Source organism: Psittacula echo (genome assembly GCF_963264785.1).
Source record: "Psittacula echo genome assembly, chromosome: Z".
In the NCBI taxonomy this organism is placed as follows: Eukaryota; Metazoa; Chordata; class Aves; order Psittaciformes; family Psittacidae; genus Psittacula; species Psittacula echo.
Genome location: NC_137742.1, coordinates 20263035 through 20279769, shown reverse-complemented (window position 1 = coordinate 20279769; position 16735 = coordinate 20263035). Strand labels below are relative to the sequence as shown.

Below are 16735 nucleotides of genomic sequence, written 5' to 3'. Positions count from 1 at the left end.
ACTGATATTTTCAAAGAGATCTCAACCAACCATGAAACTGATCAGTAGACAGTCTACTTTAATACAGTCACTTGCTGCCTAAGACTAGAGGTGCAGTTGTATCCTGAGAAAAAGAAAATTAATTCCTGTTTTATATCATTTTCAACAGATTTGCACCAGATGGAATAAGAGGGGAAACAGACTAAGTACTGGCAGTGTTAAACTTGTACTCCTTCAGGCAGGAAGCAGCAGCCACAAACACATAGAATTTCTTCAGGGTTGTTTATTTTTTTCCTCACCTATACACTGGATTCTGAATCGTACCCTTTTGTTTTGTGCTAGACTGTAAATTGCTTTTCAGTCTAGATTCTGTTCGTAATACAGGAGAAAATGAAACATCATCCTCTAAAGAATTTATTTCCCATAGACAGATACATTTTTTTGCTTTACATGAATATTTTTCTTGATATTTGGTTGTTGATTAACAACACTTCTTTCTCTGTAAAATAAGATGTTGTACTCCTGTTTTCTGATATTTTAATTTTAAAATCATCCATGGCTTTAACTTGAATTGCTGTAAAAAGCAACCTTCCACCTTCTTCCAGACTGGAACAGTTTTCTTCGACATCCGTGTCGGCAGTTTTTGAACACCCTTGCGAAGGAAGTCTTTGCCGTGGATCTGCTAGCTTTGAAACAAAATGCAGACTTTGTCTCAGTGTAATTTTTCCACAGTAGCACTGGAAGCTTATGGGATTGTACTAATAATATTAACTGGAGATGGGAAATAGGTAGTCTTCATGAAGCTCTTCGCACTATGCAGCTGCCATATAATTGGCAGAACACATACTTTTAAGTGTTCTAACTATGTGTGCCAGTGATCCAAAAAGAATACAGCAGAGAGAGGACTAGGAGTGGGGAGGCATTAAAACATATTACATTTCCTGTTTTCATAAGTAGTCTTCCTTTTACAGGTCTTGTAATGAATTTTTTTTAGCAGTGTCTAGTGATTGGATCAGCCCAATAAATTCTAACCTAGAACAAGTGAAATCCTTTACATAATTCTTGAGTATTTCTGTATGTTACATACCTATGGGATCAGCCCTGTGTGCCTCTGATTTGGATAATAAAGGTATTGCTTAAAATTTACTCCTGTTTAATTGCAGTATCTCTCTTAATTGTTTATAAGGACACCACAGAAGTCCACACACAAAATGGGAATTTCCCCTTTCGTGTCACAGACTGGGGGGGCGGGGGGGGAAGAATTGAGAATGTCTTAAAAATTGAAAGTGTGTTCATTTTCATTTCAGTAAATGGGTAACGACTTAGAAAATCTAAGCCATTTTTTCCACAATGAAGTAAGACATAAGAATTAATGAAGTCTAAGGCGAAGGAAAGAATTAATTTGTGGAGAAGGAAGTTATTTTTATCTGTTTTCCACTTTGTCAGTTTTTATTAGGCCAGTAAATACTCTTACCTGTTGTGTCCACTTAAGCAAACAGGAATAAGGACCTACCTTTACCTCTTCTAGAGATACAATCGCCAGCTTCAGAGCTGTATTCCTTTTCTCCCTTCCAGATAAAAGGTAGTGCCATGGTGCAAATGCTTAATGATTCACTGAGAAAGAATGGGACCTTTGTCACAGTATTGAAAGCTGAGGCTGGAGGGGTTGACCAAGTTCCTTTGTAATCTGATGGGTATTGAAAAACAGTCAATTCAAACAGACTGTGCTTATATTAGAGGAAATATGGCATGGATTTATTGCTGATTTAATTGCTGCTTTTCTCAGCCTGAAACTTGTTGTGATATATACTTTAGTGGGTTCTGGGTTTTGGGTGATTCTTGTTTCTGAGTGATTTTTACATCAGCCTGAAGAAGAAGATCAGAAAACTGTTGAAATTGCTTTAGGAATTAAAAGAACTGGTGAAAAAGAAAAAAACCCAAACCCCTCTATCAAGGCTTATAGTCCCCTGTATTGTTTGAGAAATTAGCCTGTCAGAGCTAGGAGTGAATGTTTAAGCAACAGGTTAGTATGCCTTGATTAAAAAAAAAAAGGTCTCTGCAATGTTTTGATTGGGTTGCATATCTCTAGTAGCACCCGTTGCATGAAGCTAGATATATGTTGTGTTGTAACTTTAGGAGTGTCTTTTACTCTGCTTGCTGTGTAGCTGCATGTTAGCAGAGAAACCAGGGGCGTGTGGTTTTTCTGCTGTCTCTTCAGTAGCTGTTACCATGTCTGCAATCTAACTCGGCTGGGGAAGAGGGTAGACGCCCTGTATTCTGTACATCTCTGTATGAGAGATGAAGGATTTCTGTTGCTGACAGTGTTCTCTATGATTACCCCATTATATCTGAAGGGAAGTCATGAAGTAGTTCAAAATTGCAAATGGACATCCGTTGTTCTGTGTTATGTAATAAATTCCATTCCTGGTTGCATTGACTTAAAAATAGTATGAGCACATGGACTTATTTGGACTTGATTCCTTCCACAGTAAACACAATTTTATACAGTGTTTTTGGATGGATTAGTAATTCCTAGCCTTTTCATAGGTGGTCCTCATTACCACTGCTCATTCTTCTCCATCTCCGTTCTGCTTTTGCGTTCTCACACTTTCTGTTTCTACCAATGTTCCTCATCACTACGTCTGGCAGCACTGGTTGATTATAAGCATTAATGAGCTTGGCCAAGCTTATTAACATGTAGTTCTGGTGTGACTCATTGTTGAGAACCAACAGGCTAAATATTAGGTCTGAATTTTGATGTTAAGTTGCCCCACAGAATCTGGGCAAGAAGCCATTTTAATATGGACGATATAAACATGTGGTTCTTTCATGGATGGCAGCTTCCCTCCTGGCAGTGATATTTTTGCATTTATTTTGTGTCAATGTATGACAGACTCATCCTGAGTGATGTGCTCTGGCTTGTATGTTAGCTTTTGTGTTCTAGGGTTTTAAATATTGTCCTTTTCTTTCTTTGTCTCCTCCTTTAGACCGTTTCATGTGGAGCCTACAAACATAGTCAGTGCGAATGATGACATGCAAAGGGTCACTGATGAAGCTTCAGCAATGAATAAGCGAATTCATTACTATAGCAGGCTCACATCTCCTGCAGACAGGGCATTGGTAAGGCAAAGACAGGACCAGATAAACTGAGTGGTCTTTGGCATGTTGGGTCTTCCACAGCCTAGATTTATAAAAGAAGTACAAGTGAAGGCAGTGGGAGAACCACTCTGCAGCTTGCCTTAAAATAAATATCTAGTAGCTGACTGCCTTAACAAGGTCTTGTGTTATCACAAGCCATGATTAACTTCTTGTGCAATGCCTTCACCACCCAACGAAAACGTAAAAACAGCTTGAACTTTGTAACAGTGGTTCAGGCTACCCAGATGCGTGTACTTATTTCTCCCACCTATAAGTGGATTTAAGCTGTGGTCAGCTGCAGTCATTGAACTAGCAAGAGCTGTACATAGTGTGTTACAGACATTTTGCAGAAGAAAAATATATTTTCCTGCACTCTACTAAAAATTTATCAACTAGGAGGTTTTTGTGGGGATAAAATTAATGTAGTGCAGCTTTTCTTTTTTTAATGTGATTTCATGGAAAGGTTTTGTGATTTACAACAGTTGGCTTGATGTATTTGGGACAATAGTTACTTTGGTGTTACTAACAAGTCTTGGTTTTTATCCATTTGTTAGATTGCTCCTGATCATGTACTTCCAGCTCCTGATGAAATCTACGTGTACAGTCCGCTAGGAACTGCTTTTAAAGTTGACAGTTGCACAGATGGCTATGGTAAAAACTCCAGTATAGTGACAATGTATGTTAAGCACCTTGCCATGTATTAGCCAGAAAATGTATTCATTGTTCTATAATGTATGCATAACTATTGTAGCTATAAGGATAGTATGACATAAGAGTGCTTCTTAAATTATTCACTGGCTTTTTTTTTTCTTCTTAGATTTATGATATGGAACACAATGATGGGTACATCTATATTAAGTATCCCATGGGGAATAAAGCAGGTAATACTATGAAAAATGTATACATATGAAAATGGTTTTGGCAACACGGCTTGCTGTTCATTTTCTGTAGTGTTGCTGATAGATAAATTAAACTGTATTTTTCCCTCTTAACAGGCGGGCTTTACTTCTGGAATCATTCTCATCTTACTGATGGGCATTTTGACTCTTTATTGCTGCTACAGAGTTGTGAAATCACGGAAAATGATACGTAAGAAATACGAAGCCTCATAGTGCAAATATTTCCATTAAGTGTGAAATACAGAGATCTGATAGATTCTTAGTTTGCCCCTATCTTTACTGTATGTTAGACCTAACCTGCAAATAAAAGCTGTTCCTTTGAATGTCTCTGTATTTTTGTAGTCTGGAACTAAGCTCTGTAAGCTAAATGTCTGTGTTCCTTTCTGAGATTATCCTTCAGTTCCTTGGGACCTAAGTATTATAGCCAAAACCAAACTCTTAGTTAAGCAAAGTTTCATGTGTTCACTTACTAAGTGTTTGGCGACCTATGGGACTTAAGAGTCTTCCCTTTTTCTCTATAAGCACTGTCCAGTTCTCCACATGTATTTCTGATCATGTTCCGTAGTGGAATATGTGGGCTACAGCTGTATCCACTGTTTCATATGCCTGTACACTAATGTTTGTATGTAATGTGTTTTGGAAGCAGTTTACAGACAATTACCTCACTGACAGTGGTTCTGCTTAGAATGTACTTCTGTTCTTCAAAACACATCTTGCAGCACTTGTAGTTGGTGCTTTTATGCATAAACTAACCCTTCACTTCCTCAAATAAAGGCAGTTAAGACCTCCAGTTTGTGACAGCTCATTTCTGGTCACTGTTGAGGACTAGTTCATGGTCTGATCTACTTTGCCATAAGCTCCGCAAAAGGCTTTAGCTGCAAATGCATAGCTGCATTTTTACCACCATGTCTTATTCTGGTGCTTCTGGAAGTACTCAGAGTAGTAGTATTCTGAAACAAGAACACATCCTCATGAAGAGTTCTACTGATTCTAATGCAACATTTTGTTTAGATATGTTTCTATGTTTTTGTATGTTCTTCAGCTTTATTAGATACCTCAAACTGGGAATTCCCAGATGTTTGCAAGTATTACTTTGGATCCTTTGGTCAGTGGTCAAGCCTCTTATTTTCTATGGTATCGCTTGTTGGAGCCATGGTTGTTTATTGGGTGCTTATGTCCAACTTTCTGTTCAACACAGGAAAGTTTATATACAGTAAGTATACATTTTTGGTTAACATTTACAGCTGTCTTGTGGAAAGATCAAGACTTCGCTTTATACTGAAAAATCATTGTCTGTTTTACTTAATCTTGATTTTTCTGTTGCTTTGAGTGAAAAGTCAAGCAAGAATAAGTAGCAGTGTGGGGAGTTAATGAGCAGAGTTATGTATGTTTTCAAAACCAGTTTCTCAATTTTTCTCGTAAAGTGTGATTTTAATGGAAGACGAAGGGCCAGTGATCTGATTTGCATGTCAGTAATGAGGCTTCTTGGTGCAGGCTAAACAACCCAGACCTGGTTGCTTGTTTCCACTTTGTATTTTTGCTCCCTCCTTGTTTGCATGGGTGTAACTATTTGAGCAGCCATATAACAGGCTAGGCTGTTGGAATGATCCAGATCAATGAAAAAAAATCTAGTTTCAGTCTAGATTTCAACAAACACACTTAAAGTGCTGCCATATTGAAAATTTTTGCAAGTGTCCCTGAAGGAGGAAGGAACTCTAGCACAGTGAAAGAACAGTTCTTAATCTGGCATTGCTACAAAAGAAAACATACTAGTTATTTGCACCCTTGGTACGCACACAGATACACAAGCCTTTGTGGATACAATCAATTATGTATGTAGAGTTGTGGGAATAAATGATGGAATTGAGAGCTTTGAAAACCTGACTCATAGCGTTGAATAGTACAACTAAGATTTAAGAGTTTCTGTTTTGAAGGTAGTTAAACAAATCTGAGGCAAATAACAGTGCAGACACTATACCTTAGAGTTCCCACCATCCCTGAAGGACATAATTAATTGGTTAATGACTGGTGTATTTTACATCTGACCTAATTCATACACTGTTAAGGCCATTTCATTTTAGACTTTGTTGTTTGGTTGGTTTTTTTGTTTGGGTTTTTTGGGTTTGGGTTTTTTTTGTTTGTTTGTTTAAATAAGGTTAGTTCTTTAATCCTGAATTACTCTAAACCAAGTAACTCCAATTCTGTTAACCAAACACCAGAATTAACAAAACAGTTCCTTTTCTAGGAAAAAAAGTCATGCTTTTCCCTGAGTTTGGCATGTTAATGTATCACTTATCTATATTTGTTTGGGGTTCTTATTTAAATTGTTTGCTCTGTGATAAGTAATCACTGAATTCTTGTCCCAACTGTCATTGTGGCTACTTAGTTAGTAGGTTATAAAATGGGTAATAGGATGTAGGTTTGACACAATGGCATTTTCCAGCCCCACGTTCCAAGTTATTCAAAGCAGGGTATGGTGTTTAATTCTGCTGCATTCAGATGACTTTTTAAACAATCTGCACACACAATTCAGGTGGGAAAAAATTGATCTCCTAAGGAAGGATGGTCTAGAAAGTAGCAGTGTGCAAAGAATACAAGAACTTTAAGCCAAGTATGATTTATTGTCTTTTTTTTTTTAACATGGTGTCCTGTGCTTCTGTATTTGCTTTATGAAACAAATCCACAAATGCAAGTGCTAGTCCTAAAACACTTTTTAAGCACACAGGAAACATAAATTGGCTATCCATCTATAGCAAACTTTAAAGTGCTCTAATTCCGTAAGATCTGTCAGTTCTTATCATGGCTTCATACCATGTACTTTTTTAAGTAGCAACACAAAACACTGGTGAAGTGAGGAGCTGATGAATGGGATTAGTTCAGTCTGCTGATTGTTGTATACACTGAACTGGTATCGGTAAGTATGAAAAACTCAATTGTGATTCAGGGTATCATAAAACATGATGAAGAAACAAAAACTGTTTTCTTCCCACAATACGTTTTGCCTTTTTTATGAGAAACAGGCTGCTGCTAATTGCATTTCAAAAGTCTGAGGCCTTTTGCCCCAGTTGATTTTATGTGTGCATAATACACCCACATGCAGCAGAAGCAAATTTTAGCCAGAGACATACTAATTAAATTTCCAAGCTGATGGGCATTTTCTGTATATATATATATACATAAATATAAGGAAATTGCAATCCAATATTCTCACTGCTGATTGCAGAAACTTGGAAATACCTGGTGTGGCAGAGCAGTAAAACAGCGTAGGAGTGGGTGTACTGGAAACAAAATACTACTGGAAATGACTGTAGACAGTGAGACTTAAACCAGCTTGGAGTTGGAGGGAGTACAAGCTGATGTATCACACTTTTGATGTAGTTTTCCAAAATACTACCTTCCTTAATTTTTATCAAGTCAACAGATAAAATGTTGGGACATTGATAGTAAGATTTTCTTCTTTTCAGACTTTGTTCATGACATTAATGTAACAGATATTGTTCCTGGTACGAATGGAAGTAATAAAGGTAAGAAGCACTTATTAGTATTGTGTTTCCTGATTTGGGGTGGGGGTTTAAAGGCAAAATCATCATGCTTCCATACCTAACCACATTTCAGTTATAAAGTGTATATCGTAAGTTCCACCTACCTTTTTCAAACAAAACCAAAAAAGTAATTTTCTATCTGGGATTTGTGCTTCCACAAAGAACTATACACTTGGAAAGCTTAATGATTTTGGTGGGGGGAAGGAAGGAGAGGGGTGGGAAGAAAGGGAGAAGAAAGTGGGATTAAAAAGTGTATTGCGAATTTATCTATAACCAAATAGATCTGCCTTAAAACCAGGAATGTTGGATCTCTTAACAGTAGTTGCACAATGAGGAATAACTTTGGCACCCTAAAATTGAAGCGCATCAGATCTGCTTGACGTTTAAAATCTTAGCTGGGGCATCTTTGCTCCTCATCACCTCTGCAGCAGTATTATTTAAAGGAATGCTGTAAGAACAGCTTTGATGATGCTGAGTGCAAGAAGATACAAGTGCCAGGCCCTACATGAGCATCTTCTTGAGTTTTGTGAAGAGTTTTTGACATTTACACAACACAGAGGAGAAGCTGCATTCAAGTGTAGAGATAGGACTGTGGAGAGTTCTTAAGCAGGCAGAATAATGTACAGTGAAGGCAGGAGCAGGGCATTGTCGGCATCTGATCTCTCTGTCTATATATAGTAACTGAACATGTAGTGCTTTGTAATGTGACAGAAAATTTTCTTTATCCTGAGCGCTTCTGGGAATGGGGAAGCCTTTCAGTACCAGCCAGGCGGCTGTGTGTCACACTGGCTGCAGTCATGTTTCTGGAGAGCAGCTGTTGAAGTCAGGCAAAGGAGTTGAGAAATAATTCTGAAAACCAGTTGATTTGTATCTGAACTAGTGTTGAATCTTGTTTCCCCTACAGTCCTTACCAGAAGGCACCAATAGCTGCTGCAGTGCTCTTTCTCATGTGTTTTCTGCTGCTTCTGCTTTTCTGTCCTATTCTTATGCAGCAGGGGGTATGACTTGGAGACAAAGTAGACAACTATTCCATGGCATCCTCCAGCAACTGGAAAATTTAAATCAGATGCAGCACAAAGTTAAGGGCTGCCAGATGTTCAGATGACTCTTGGCATGGCATTCAGGGCTACTGAGGAGGTCAGTAAGAACAAAAGCATTGTTCAAGGTCTGTGACACAATCCACTTACAGGCAATGGAGAGAAAGCAAATGAGAAAACTGGAAGTAAATTTGACAGAACACTTTTCACACTTTTGCCTTGGTAACGAACAGGCATACAGCCAGTGTGGGAGGGAGGCTATCAAGTGCTGTGATGATGCTAAAATCTGAGACATGAGAACAAGAAGACAAGTTCATATTTTAACACATAACTTTGTAAGCATGTGTTAGAGAGAAGTGTTTATATTAACAAAAATCAAATGAGCACATTTTTGTCAAGGGATCTTTTTGATTGGTTGTTTTTGTTGCAGTCACTTTTTCAGATGCTGTTGATCAGCCACCATGTGGCAGTGTTTTGGGTGCATATCTTTAATTACTTGTGTTGTATAGCAGTGATGTACTTGCACATGGCATGGCACGAAGGTGATGAGATATTTCAGTTCAGTATATGAGTTTTAGTCCTTTCAGTTGTTCTGGAAGCTTTCTTCTCATCCTTAGTCTGTGTGCTCCCAGAGCAATGGATAATAATACAGCTCTTCTGCACACAGATACTCTTGCATCTTGGTTCATTTGATCTTACTGAAGTGTGGAGGGACAGATTGCAGTGCTAAATATGCAGCCAGGTGCAAAGGTGCATTGCTGTGACATGAGAATGAAGACCCTAGCCTCACTGTAGGAGAGGATCTGGTTCGAGACCATCTTAAAAACCTAAATATACAGAAGTCCATGGGACCTGATGAAATCCATCCACAGGTCCTGAAGGAGCTGGCGAATGAAGTTGCTAAGCCACTGGCCATCATATTTGAAAAATCATGGCAGTCAGGTGAAGTTCCCGGTGACTGCAAAAAGGGAAATATAACCCCCATGTTCAAGAAGGGGAAAATGGATGACCCGGGGAATTACAGACCAGTCAGTCTCCCCTCTGTGCCTGGCAAAATCTTGGAGCAGATTCTCCTGGAAGGCATGCTAAGGCACATGAAAAACAAGGAGGTGGTTGGTGACAGCCAGCATGGCTTCACTAAGGGGAAATCCTGCCTGACCAACTTGGTGGCCTTCTATGATGGGGCTACAGAACTGATGGACAGGGGTAGAGCAGTTGACGTCATCTACCTGGACTTGTGCAAAGCGTTCGACACTGTCCCACATGACATCCTTGTCTCTAAATCGGAGAGACATCAATTTGATTGATGGACCACTCGGTGGATAAAGAACTGGCTGGATGGCTGCATGCAAAGAGTTGTGGTCAATGGCTTGATGTCTGGCTGAAAACCAGTAGCAAGTGGTGTCCCTCAGGGATCGGTGTTGGGACCGGTCTTGTTCAACATCTTTGTCGGTGACATGGACAGTGGGATTGAGTGCGCCCTCAGCAAGTTTGCCGATGACACCAAGCTGTGTGGTTCCATTGATACGCCGGAGGGACGGGATGCCATCCAGAGGGACCTCGACACGCTTGTGAGGTGGGCTGATGCCAACCTGATGAAGTTTAAAAATGGCAAGTGCAAGGTCCTACACCTGGGTTGGAGCAATCCCAGGCACAGCTACAGGTTGGGCAGAGAAGAGATTCAGAGCAGCCCTGCAGAGAAGGACTTGGCAGTGTTGGTCGATGAGAAAATGAACATGAGCTGGCTTCAGTGTGCGCTCGCAGCCCAGAAAGCCAACCGTATCCTGGGCTGCATCAAGAGGAGCGTGACCAGCAGGTCGGAGGAGGTGATCCTACCCCTCTGCTCTCGTGAGACCTCACTTGGAGTATTGTGTGCAGTTCTGGTGTCCGCAACATAAAAAGGACATGGAACTGTTGGAACAAGTCCAGAGGAGGGCCACGAGGATGATCAGGGGACTGGAGCACCTCCCGTATGAAGATAGGCTGAGAAAGTTGGGGCTGTTCAGCCTGGAGAAGAGAAGGCTGCGTGGAGACCTCATAGCAGCCTTCCAGTATCTGAAGGGGGCCTACAAGGATGCTGGAGAGGGACTATTCATCAGGGACTCTAGTGACAGGAGAAGGGGTTCAAACTTAAACAGGGGAAGTTTAGATTGGATATAAGGAAGAAATTCTTTACTGAGAGGGTGGTGAGGCACTGGAATGGGTTGCCCAGGCAAGTTTTGAATGCCCCATCCCTGGAAGTGTTCAAAGCCAGGTTAGACAAAGCCTTGGGTGGCATGGTTTAGTGTGGGGTGTCCCTGCCCATGACAGGGGGGTTGGAACTAGATGATCTTAAGGTCCTTTCCAACCCTAACTATTCTGTGATTCTATGATTCCAGCACATGCATGTAGGCATGAAGACACCTAGCTATAGGTATGTGACCCTATGCCACAGCTCAGGCTTCAGACAAGTAAGCATCTTTGTTGTGCTCAGCTGAAAGAACTGTAGCACTTGCCAGCTTAGTGCAAGGTGCCTAGCAGTGAAATCTTAGTGTTCAACTCCTAGTTTAAAAAAAGTGGGTAAGGACTGAATTGTCACATATTGCATTTGAATGATCCTGTTTCTCTTAGGTTAAACACTTTCCAGAAAATATGGGATTTGGCTGTGAAGATTCTGTGCAATTAAAACCTTTTTCATCTGGGAATATTTTTCTTTTCCTTTTTTCCAGTCATTTGTCCAAGTGCTGCTAGCGGTCACCCACCACAGAACAGGAGCGTGATGTTCTCTTCTGGCAATGATACAGGTTTTGAGCTCTTTGAGAAGTGGTGGAACAAATCAGAAACAGTACCATTCTACCTGGTCGCTATTCTTCTACCCCTGCTAAATCTAAAGTCTCCATCCTTCTTTGCAAAGTTTAATGTCCTAGGTAGGTAACAAATACTATTAAAGGTGTTCATTGTGGTTAAAATGCATAGAAAACAGTGAAAGGTACTCCAGTGAGTAGAATCATAGAATAGAGTCACAGAATCATTTAGGTTAGAAGTTTGGAAAAGATGTTTAAGATCACCAAGTCCAGCCGTTAACCCAGCACTGCCAAGTCCACCGCTAAACCGTGTTCCTAACTGTTACATCTGCACAGTCTTTTAAATACCTCCAGGGGTCATGACTCAAACACAGTGTTCCAACGCTTGATAGCCATTTGGTGAAGATTTTTCTTTTAATACCCAAGCTAAACCTCACCTGGTGCAATTTGAGGTAATTTCCTCTTATCCTAGGAGGTAGAGGACAGGGGATTGAAGGTCTACTTTGTCCTCTGTTCCAGTGAGACACACAACTAGAGCTTGGTTCTACTGTGGCTGGAACCACTAGATGATAATATAGCACAGAAGATGGGTAAGTGATAGTGCCTCTGTGTAAAAAGTAAGGTTTTTAAGTAAGCTAAATATAACGTTAGTGATAAGAAAATATTTTGCCAAGTGAGATCTAGCCATAACTGTCTCTGTTTTAAAAAGAGACACATCATGGACAACTAGTTTATTTAGAATCTGAATATTAAAAATACAAAATTTGTCATAACTTCAGTAGATTATTATGTAATTCAGAAACTGTTCAAAGTTGCCTTAATTTTTGTAAACCTTGAATCCAGTAGGACAAGAAAAAAATAAAGGCCGTTTTTTGAGATGCTGAAATTATTCTTAGTGGAGAACTTTTACTTTCTTTTACACCTATGGAAACCTGAATGGTTAGGAAAATACTGAATATTTTAGCTGTTAAGCTGATCCTAAATTACAGAACCTTTTATCTTCCTAATTCCTTAACTATGCTCTATGTAATCAAATGATAATTTCTTCAGTTTATTTTTTAACCTTGGAGATAGTGCTAGAATGAATTGATGTCTTATCTGAATCTGTATTGCGAACTGTGAAAGTGCTGTTTCTTTGTCTTCACTTATAGCCTGTTCTCTTGTGATTAACAGTATTACTGGCCAGCAGGTTGCATTGCAGTAGCTTTACTTACTGTTGCACAGTTTCCTTCAATTTTTAGGTAGTTACCATTCTGCCCTTATCTCTTTCAAATGGCAGAGCCAAAATCCTATGCTGTCCGTTCCATATGTAGATACAGCAAGGCATTTATACCCATCTGTGATCATATTTGTAGTCCTCTACCTGTATTGCTGGATACCTCTGACCCAATGAGATGGAATGCAAAGCCAGTCTTATAATCAAGGTTATCCAAGGTTATGACAAAGTTTAAATCAATAGGGGTCAAATGTCATTAACAGCTTCTAGCTCCCAGTGTAAAGTTCACAATTGCAGTAAACATTCCTAGCTCATTGGGCTATTTGGTTCAAAACAGCAGTGACTCAATGGACATTGTAGTAAGTGCAGTACAGTGGCCAACTTTGTCTCATGTTAAATTAAAATCCTAACAGCTGAAGCTGGAACTTACCTGTTACTGCCTAAAGACCTCCCTGGCTGCCCAGCACCAGGGATTATGAGGTGGTATTTCCACTGTCACTAGTGTAGCATCTGGAAAACATTGCACATGCTGAAAGCTTGCATTGGGTTCAAGTGCATTATTCTTTCTCTCTGACCTATAAAAGATACAAAGAAAAAGAAAATTTATACGTAGCCTGTATTTTTAAGAATGAATACCAACTTGAAGTGTTTGGGCTATAGGCAACTAGTTGGATAGAGCAGGAATAAAACACAACTAAATACTTTCTACTTCTCATGGTGTTTGTTTGGCTCTGGTCTTTTCCAGGTACAGTTTCAGTTGTCTACTTAGTTCTTCTGGTTACTGTAAAGGCTGCTCATTTGGGAATCCACTTAGAATACAACTGGTTTATAGAGAATGATTTTTTTGTACCAGGTAAGATAAAATGCATTAATGAAGCATATATATGATGGGTTTAAGACTTTTTTTGAGTAATTAATTGGTGAATTTCTCACCTTTTAACACCTCTGTGACATAAATAAAGTGATGAAATGATGTCTGATTGGCATGTAGAGGCTACATCCTCTACAACAGGCCAAATGTAAACATGACCAGTTAGCTCCAAGGAGATGTCCCCTGTACTGTTGAATTATTATCACTCCTTCTCTTCTTAGAAACAAAAGTAGTTTGTCTTTCTTTAAAAGTTACTCATTTACTTAAGACAAAATTCAGAGATATGCACCTTCTTAGAGTTTCTTTTAAAGGTTTGTGCATTTTTAGTGTACTAGTCACAATAAGCACTGTTTTAACAGTTTTATACATGAGTTGCAAACTATTGTTAGGTCCAATAATGTAGAATTGGAAAAGAAAACAAGGATATCTTAAAACATTAGGATGGGTTTTGAAATACTGTATCAATATAGAAATAAAGAAAGAAAGAAAGAAACACCGGAGTTTTTCCCTGTTCGTAACAGAATCTGATCTAATTTGTGGAATCATGTTAACGCACTGTGACAACAATTCAGGAAGTAAACTACAGATAGTTGAGTAAAGTTACAAATATGAAATTCAACTGGTTTAAGTGTGTTCACATGACAGTTGCAGTGGTCTTGCATCTGCTTACTGTTTGTTGTCTTCTACCACTCTGGATTGATGTAGCTCTCCAGCAGAAATTGATCTGGCAGAAGCCGAATGAACAGCTTGGCTAGCATACTCTATGTACATTTGACAAAGAGGTCTGCTAAAAACCCAGTATTCCCCTTCTCCACTCCTAAACCTCTAGCGGTCATCAAATCTGTTCATTTTTCCATAACTGCTAAAGGTCATTCCTTCTTTGCTAGGCATTCATCTCTTTCGAGATCTGAATGCCAAGAAACAAGTGAAAGGCTGTTTAAAGCAGTTTCTTCAGCTTGGTTATGTCACCAAGAAAAAAAGGTTATTGTCCTTTCATGCTGAGTCTTCAAAGCCAGATAGTTTTTGCTGAGTATGACTGTGTGCAAGACCAAAGCAGATGCTTTAAGGATGGACAGGATTATCTTCATAATTCCCTAAGAATCCTCCTGACTACTGCAGCATAAGTACAAACTTAAAAGATAGATGTAGATGGTTGTGAAACAGTGCTCTCTATGCTGTATATTTTCCTGCATCACTAGCCTTTACTTTTAGACAGAATTTTTGGACTAATAAACTGCTTTTGTCTCCAATGTAAAAGATTTTACTTCAAATCACTGGATTATTATCATCTGTGTTAATGACCTAATTTATTTTGTATTTCAATATTCTGAATGATATCTGTAAGTAGAAAGAACCGCAGTGTTTTGTCTTCCTCCATTGCAAGCTTGGAAATGTGGTTTCAACCTGAACTGACGCAGCAGACAATCTTCAAATGCTTGCATGGCCTCAGAGCTATGGACTCTTCCTGAGAACACAGGAGAAAATTTGCCCAAACTAAAGTTCACTAACAAACCAGCATAAACTGGAAGACAGACTACGTCTAAGAAATCAGGTGTTAAGTCTCTTGAAGTTGATCTATTAAGCAGTCCTGTGTAAAATTTGATACAGCATGACAGATGTGCCCACAAGTCACTAAGAGGTGGTGCACTCAGTTTTTTTGGCAATGTGACTAGTACAGCTAGGAGATAGACAAACCACATAGCCAGTGTGTATAAATCTGGCTACTACTGGTTGTTGTAGTGATGGGGGAAATGCAGTGCTGAAAGATTCTGAATCTGTTTGCTTTTTATCATTGAGATTAAAGTAGTGGATAAAAAACAAGCCCAAAAGTTGCATGCTATCTCAATTATGTCAGTAGCACATCATACTAGTTAGGTCTTGAAGATACGGTGAATCTGGCCCTAGGGAAGGCATATTCTTTCAACCTGGATGAGCCCTTCATTAATTTTTCTGGGGTGTGTTTACCTTGATGACTTCATAAGAGACAATTGGCTTAAATATGTTGCATGGAGCTTTCTGTGGTTTGATCTGTAAGGGCTTGTGAGCCTCTGATGAGTGTTTTGCTACACTGCTGGATGCTTTCCAGAACTGAGCTAGCTCAGGGATCTCTAATAGCCGTTAACACTAAAGAGTACATACATCCTTATATAATACCAGCAGGATGCTGCTTTAATGATGTCACACATCAGTGAATTCCTAGACCTGTTGTGGTGCTTCCAGAAACACAATCTTGTGAACACTGTCCTTGAAGTATTAAAAAAGGCAGAGCAATGCTATTCTCATGGAGACAAAAAAATAAATAAATACTTTTTCCTTAAATAAGACAAGAAGGTGATCTGCCTTTCTTTATGCCCTGGTTTGTAAGCAGAACCTCTTAAACATCTACAGACCTCGTTTTTCGTCTGGTAGCATAAGTAACTTCTTAACAGCAGAAGATGCTCACAGAGTATGATTCCTTCCCACCATCTCCGTGTTCAGAAACCAAGAGATACACAGCCTTAATTCCTTCCTCAAAAACGTTTTCCAGTTAAACTCTTAAGAAGCAGAAAAGTTTGTATATGTAAATCCTAGATTATCCTAATGATCTTTGATGGTTGGGATCTCCTTAAAAATTTTGCTGGAGAGTGTGTTATATAGTAACCATTTTGTACTTCCTGACCATGCTTTGGCTATGATCAAAGATGAAATAGATTGTCCCATTTTGACATGGAGGCTCATATTTCTGCCAGCAGGTTCCACAGCACTGTATCTCCTCTGCGTTTTGGCGTTGTTTCAAAGAAGTAAGTTATTAACACTTTTTCTCCTCCCTTAGAGTTTAGAATTCAGTTCCCTCAGCTGACAGGGGTTCTGACACTTGCCTTCTTCATCCACAACTGTGTCATCACACTTCTTCAAAATAACAGGAATCAAGAAAACAATGTAAGTAATTTCACAAGACTGTGCTGATTTATATCTAGATAGCCAGGCGACACTGATTTTTTCCTGTCTGCTTCGTCTTGAAATTGATCCAGGAACTGTGATAGCTTCAGAAAATGTAACTCATTTTTGTGATCTGATAAGAAACCAGTTATACATACTTTTACTGGCTACCAGTGAGTAACAGATGCATTACAATTTTTTGAGATTAAAGCCTTGAGAAGTGTCCTAGACTTATTAGTGGTCAGGCTGGTATTAAATGGCCAAATTACACACAAGAGGCAGGTTTGACAATATTCTAAGACCCTAGAAAAACTGACCAATTTTAGAATTAAAAATGCTGGAGGACACAGG

General features: G+C 39.2%; 1 protein-coding gene across 1 annotated transcript in view; it reads left to right on the top strand.

Moving 5' to 3' along the window:
• Positions 1–2966: 2966 nt before the first annotated feature.
• Positions 2967–16735, top strand: part of SLC38A9 (solute carrier family 38 member 9) — a gene marked incomplete at its 3' end in the record, with an annotated part of 31861 nt that continues 18092 nt past the window's right edge. The window contains exons 1-9 of the mRNA XM_080637778.1: positions 2967–3099; positions 3672–3793; positions 3935–3998; positions 4113–4206; positions 5059–5229; positions 7481–7540; positions 11304–11501; positions 13340–13447; positions 16278–16384. Coding sequence (XP_080493904.1) covers positions 3013–3099; positions 3672–3793; positions 3935–3998; positions 4113–4206; positions 5059–5229; positions 7481–7540; positions 11304–11501; positions 13340–13447; positions 16278–16384 — 1011 coding nt within the window. The 5' untranslated portion in view covers positions 2967–3012. The remainder of the gene's footprint in view (positions 3100–3671; positions 3794–3934; positions 3999–4112; positions 4207–5058; positions 5230–7480; positions 7541–11303; positions 11502–13339; positions 13448–16277; positions 16385–16735) is intronic.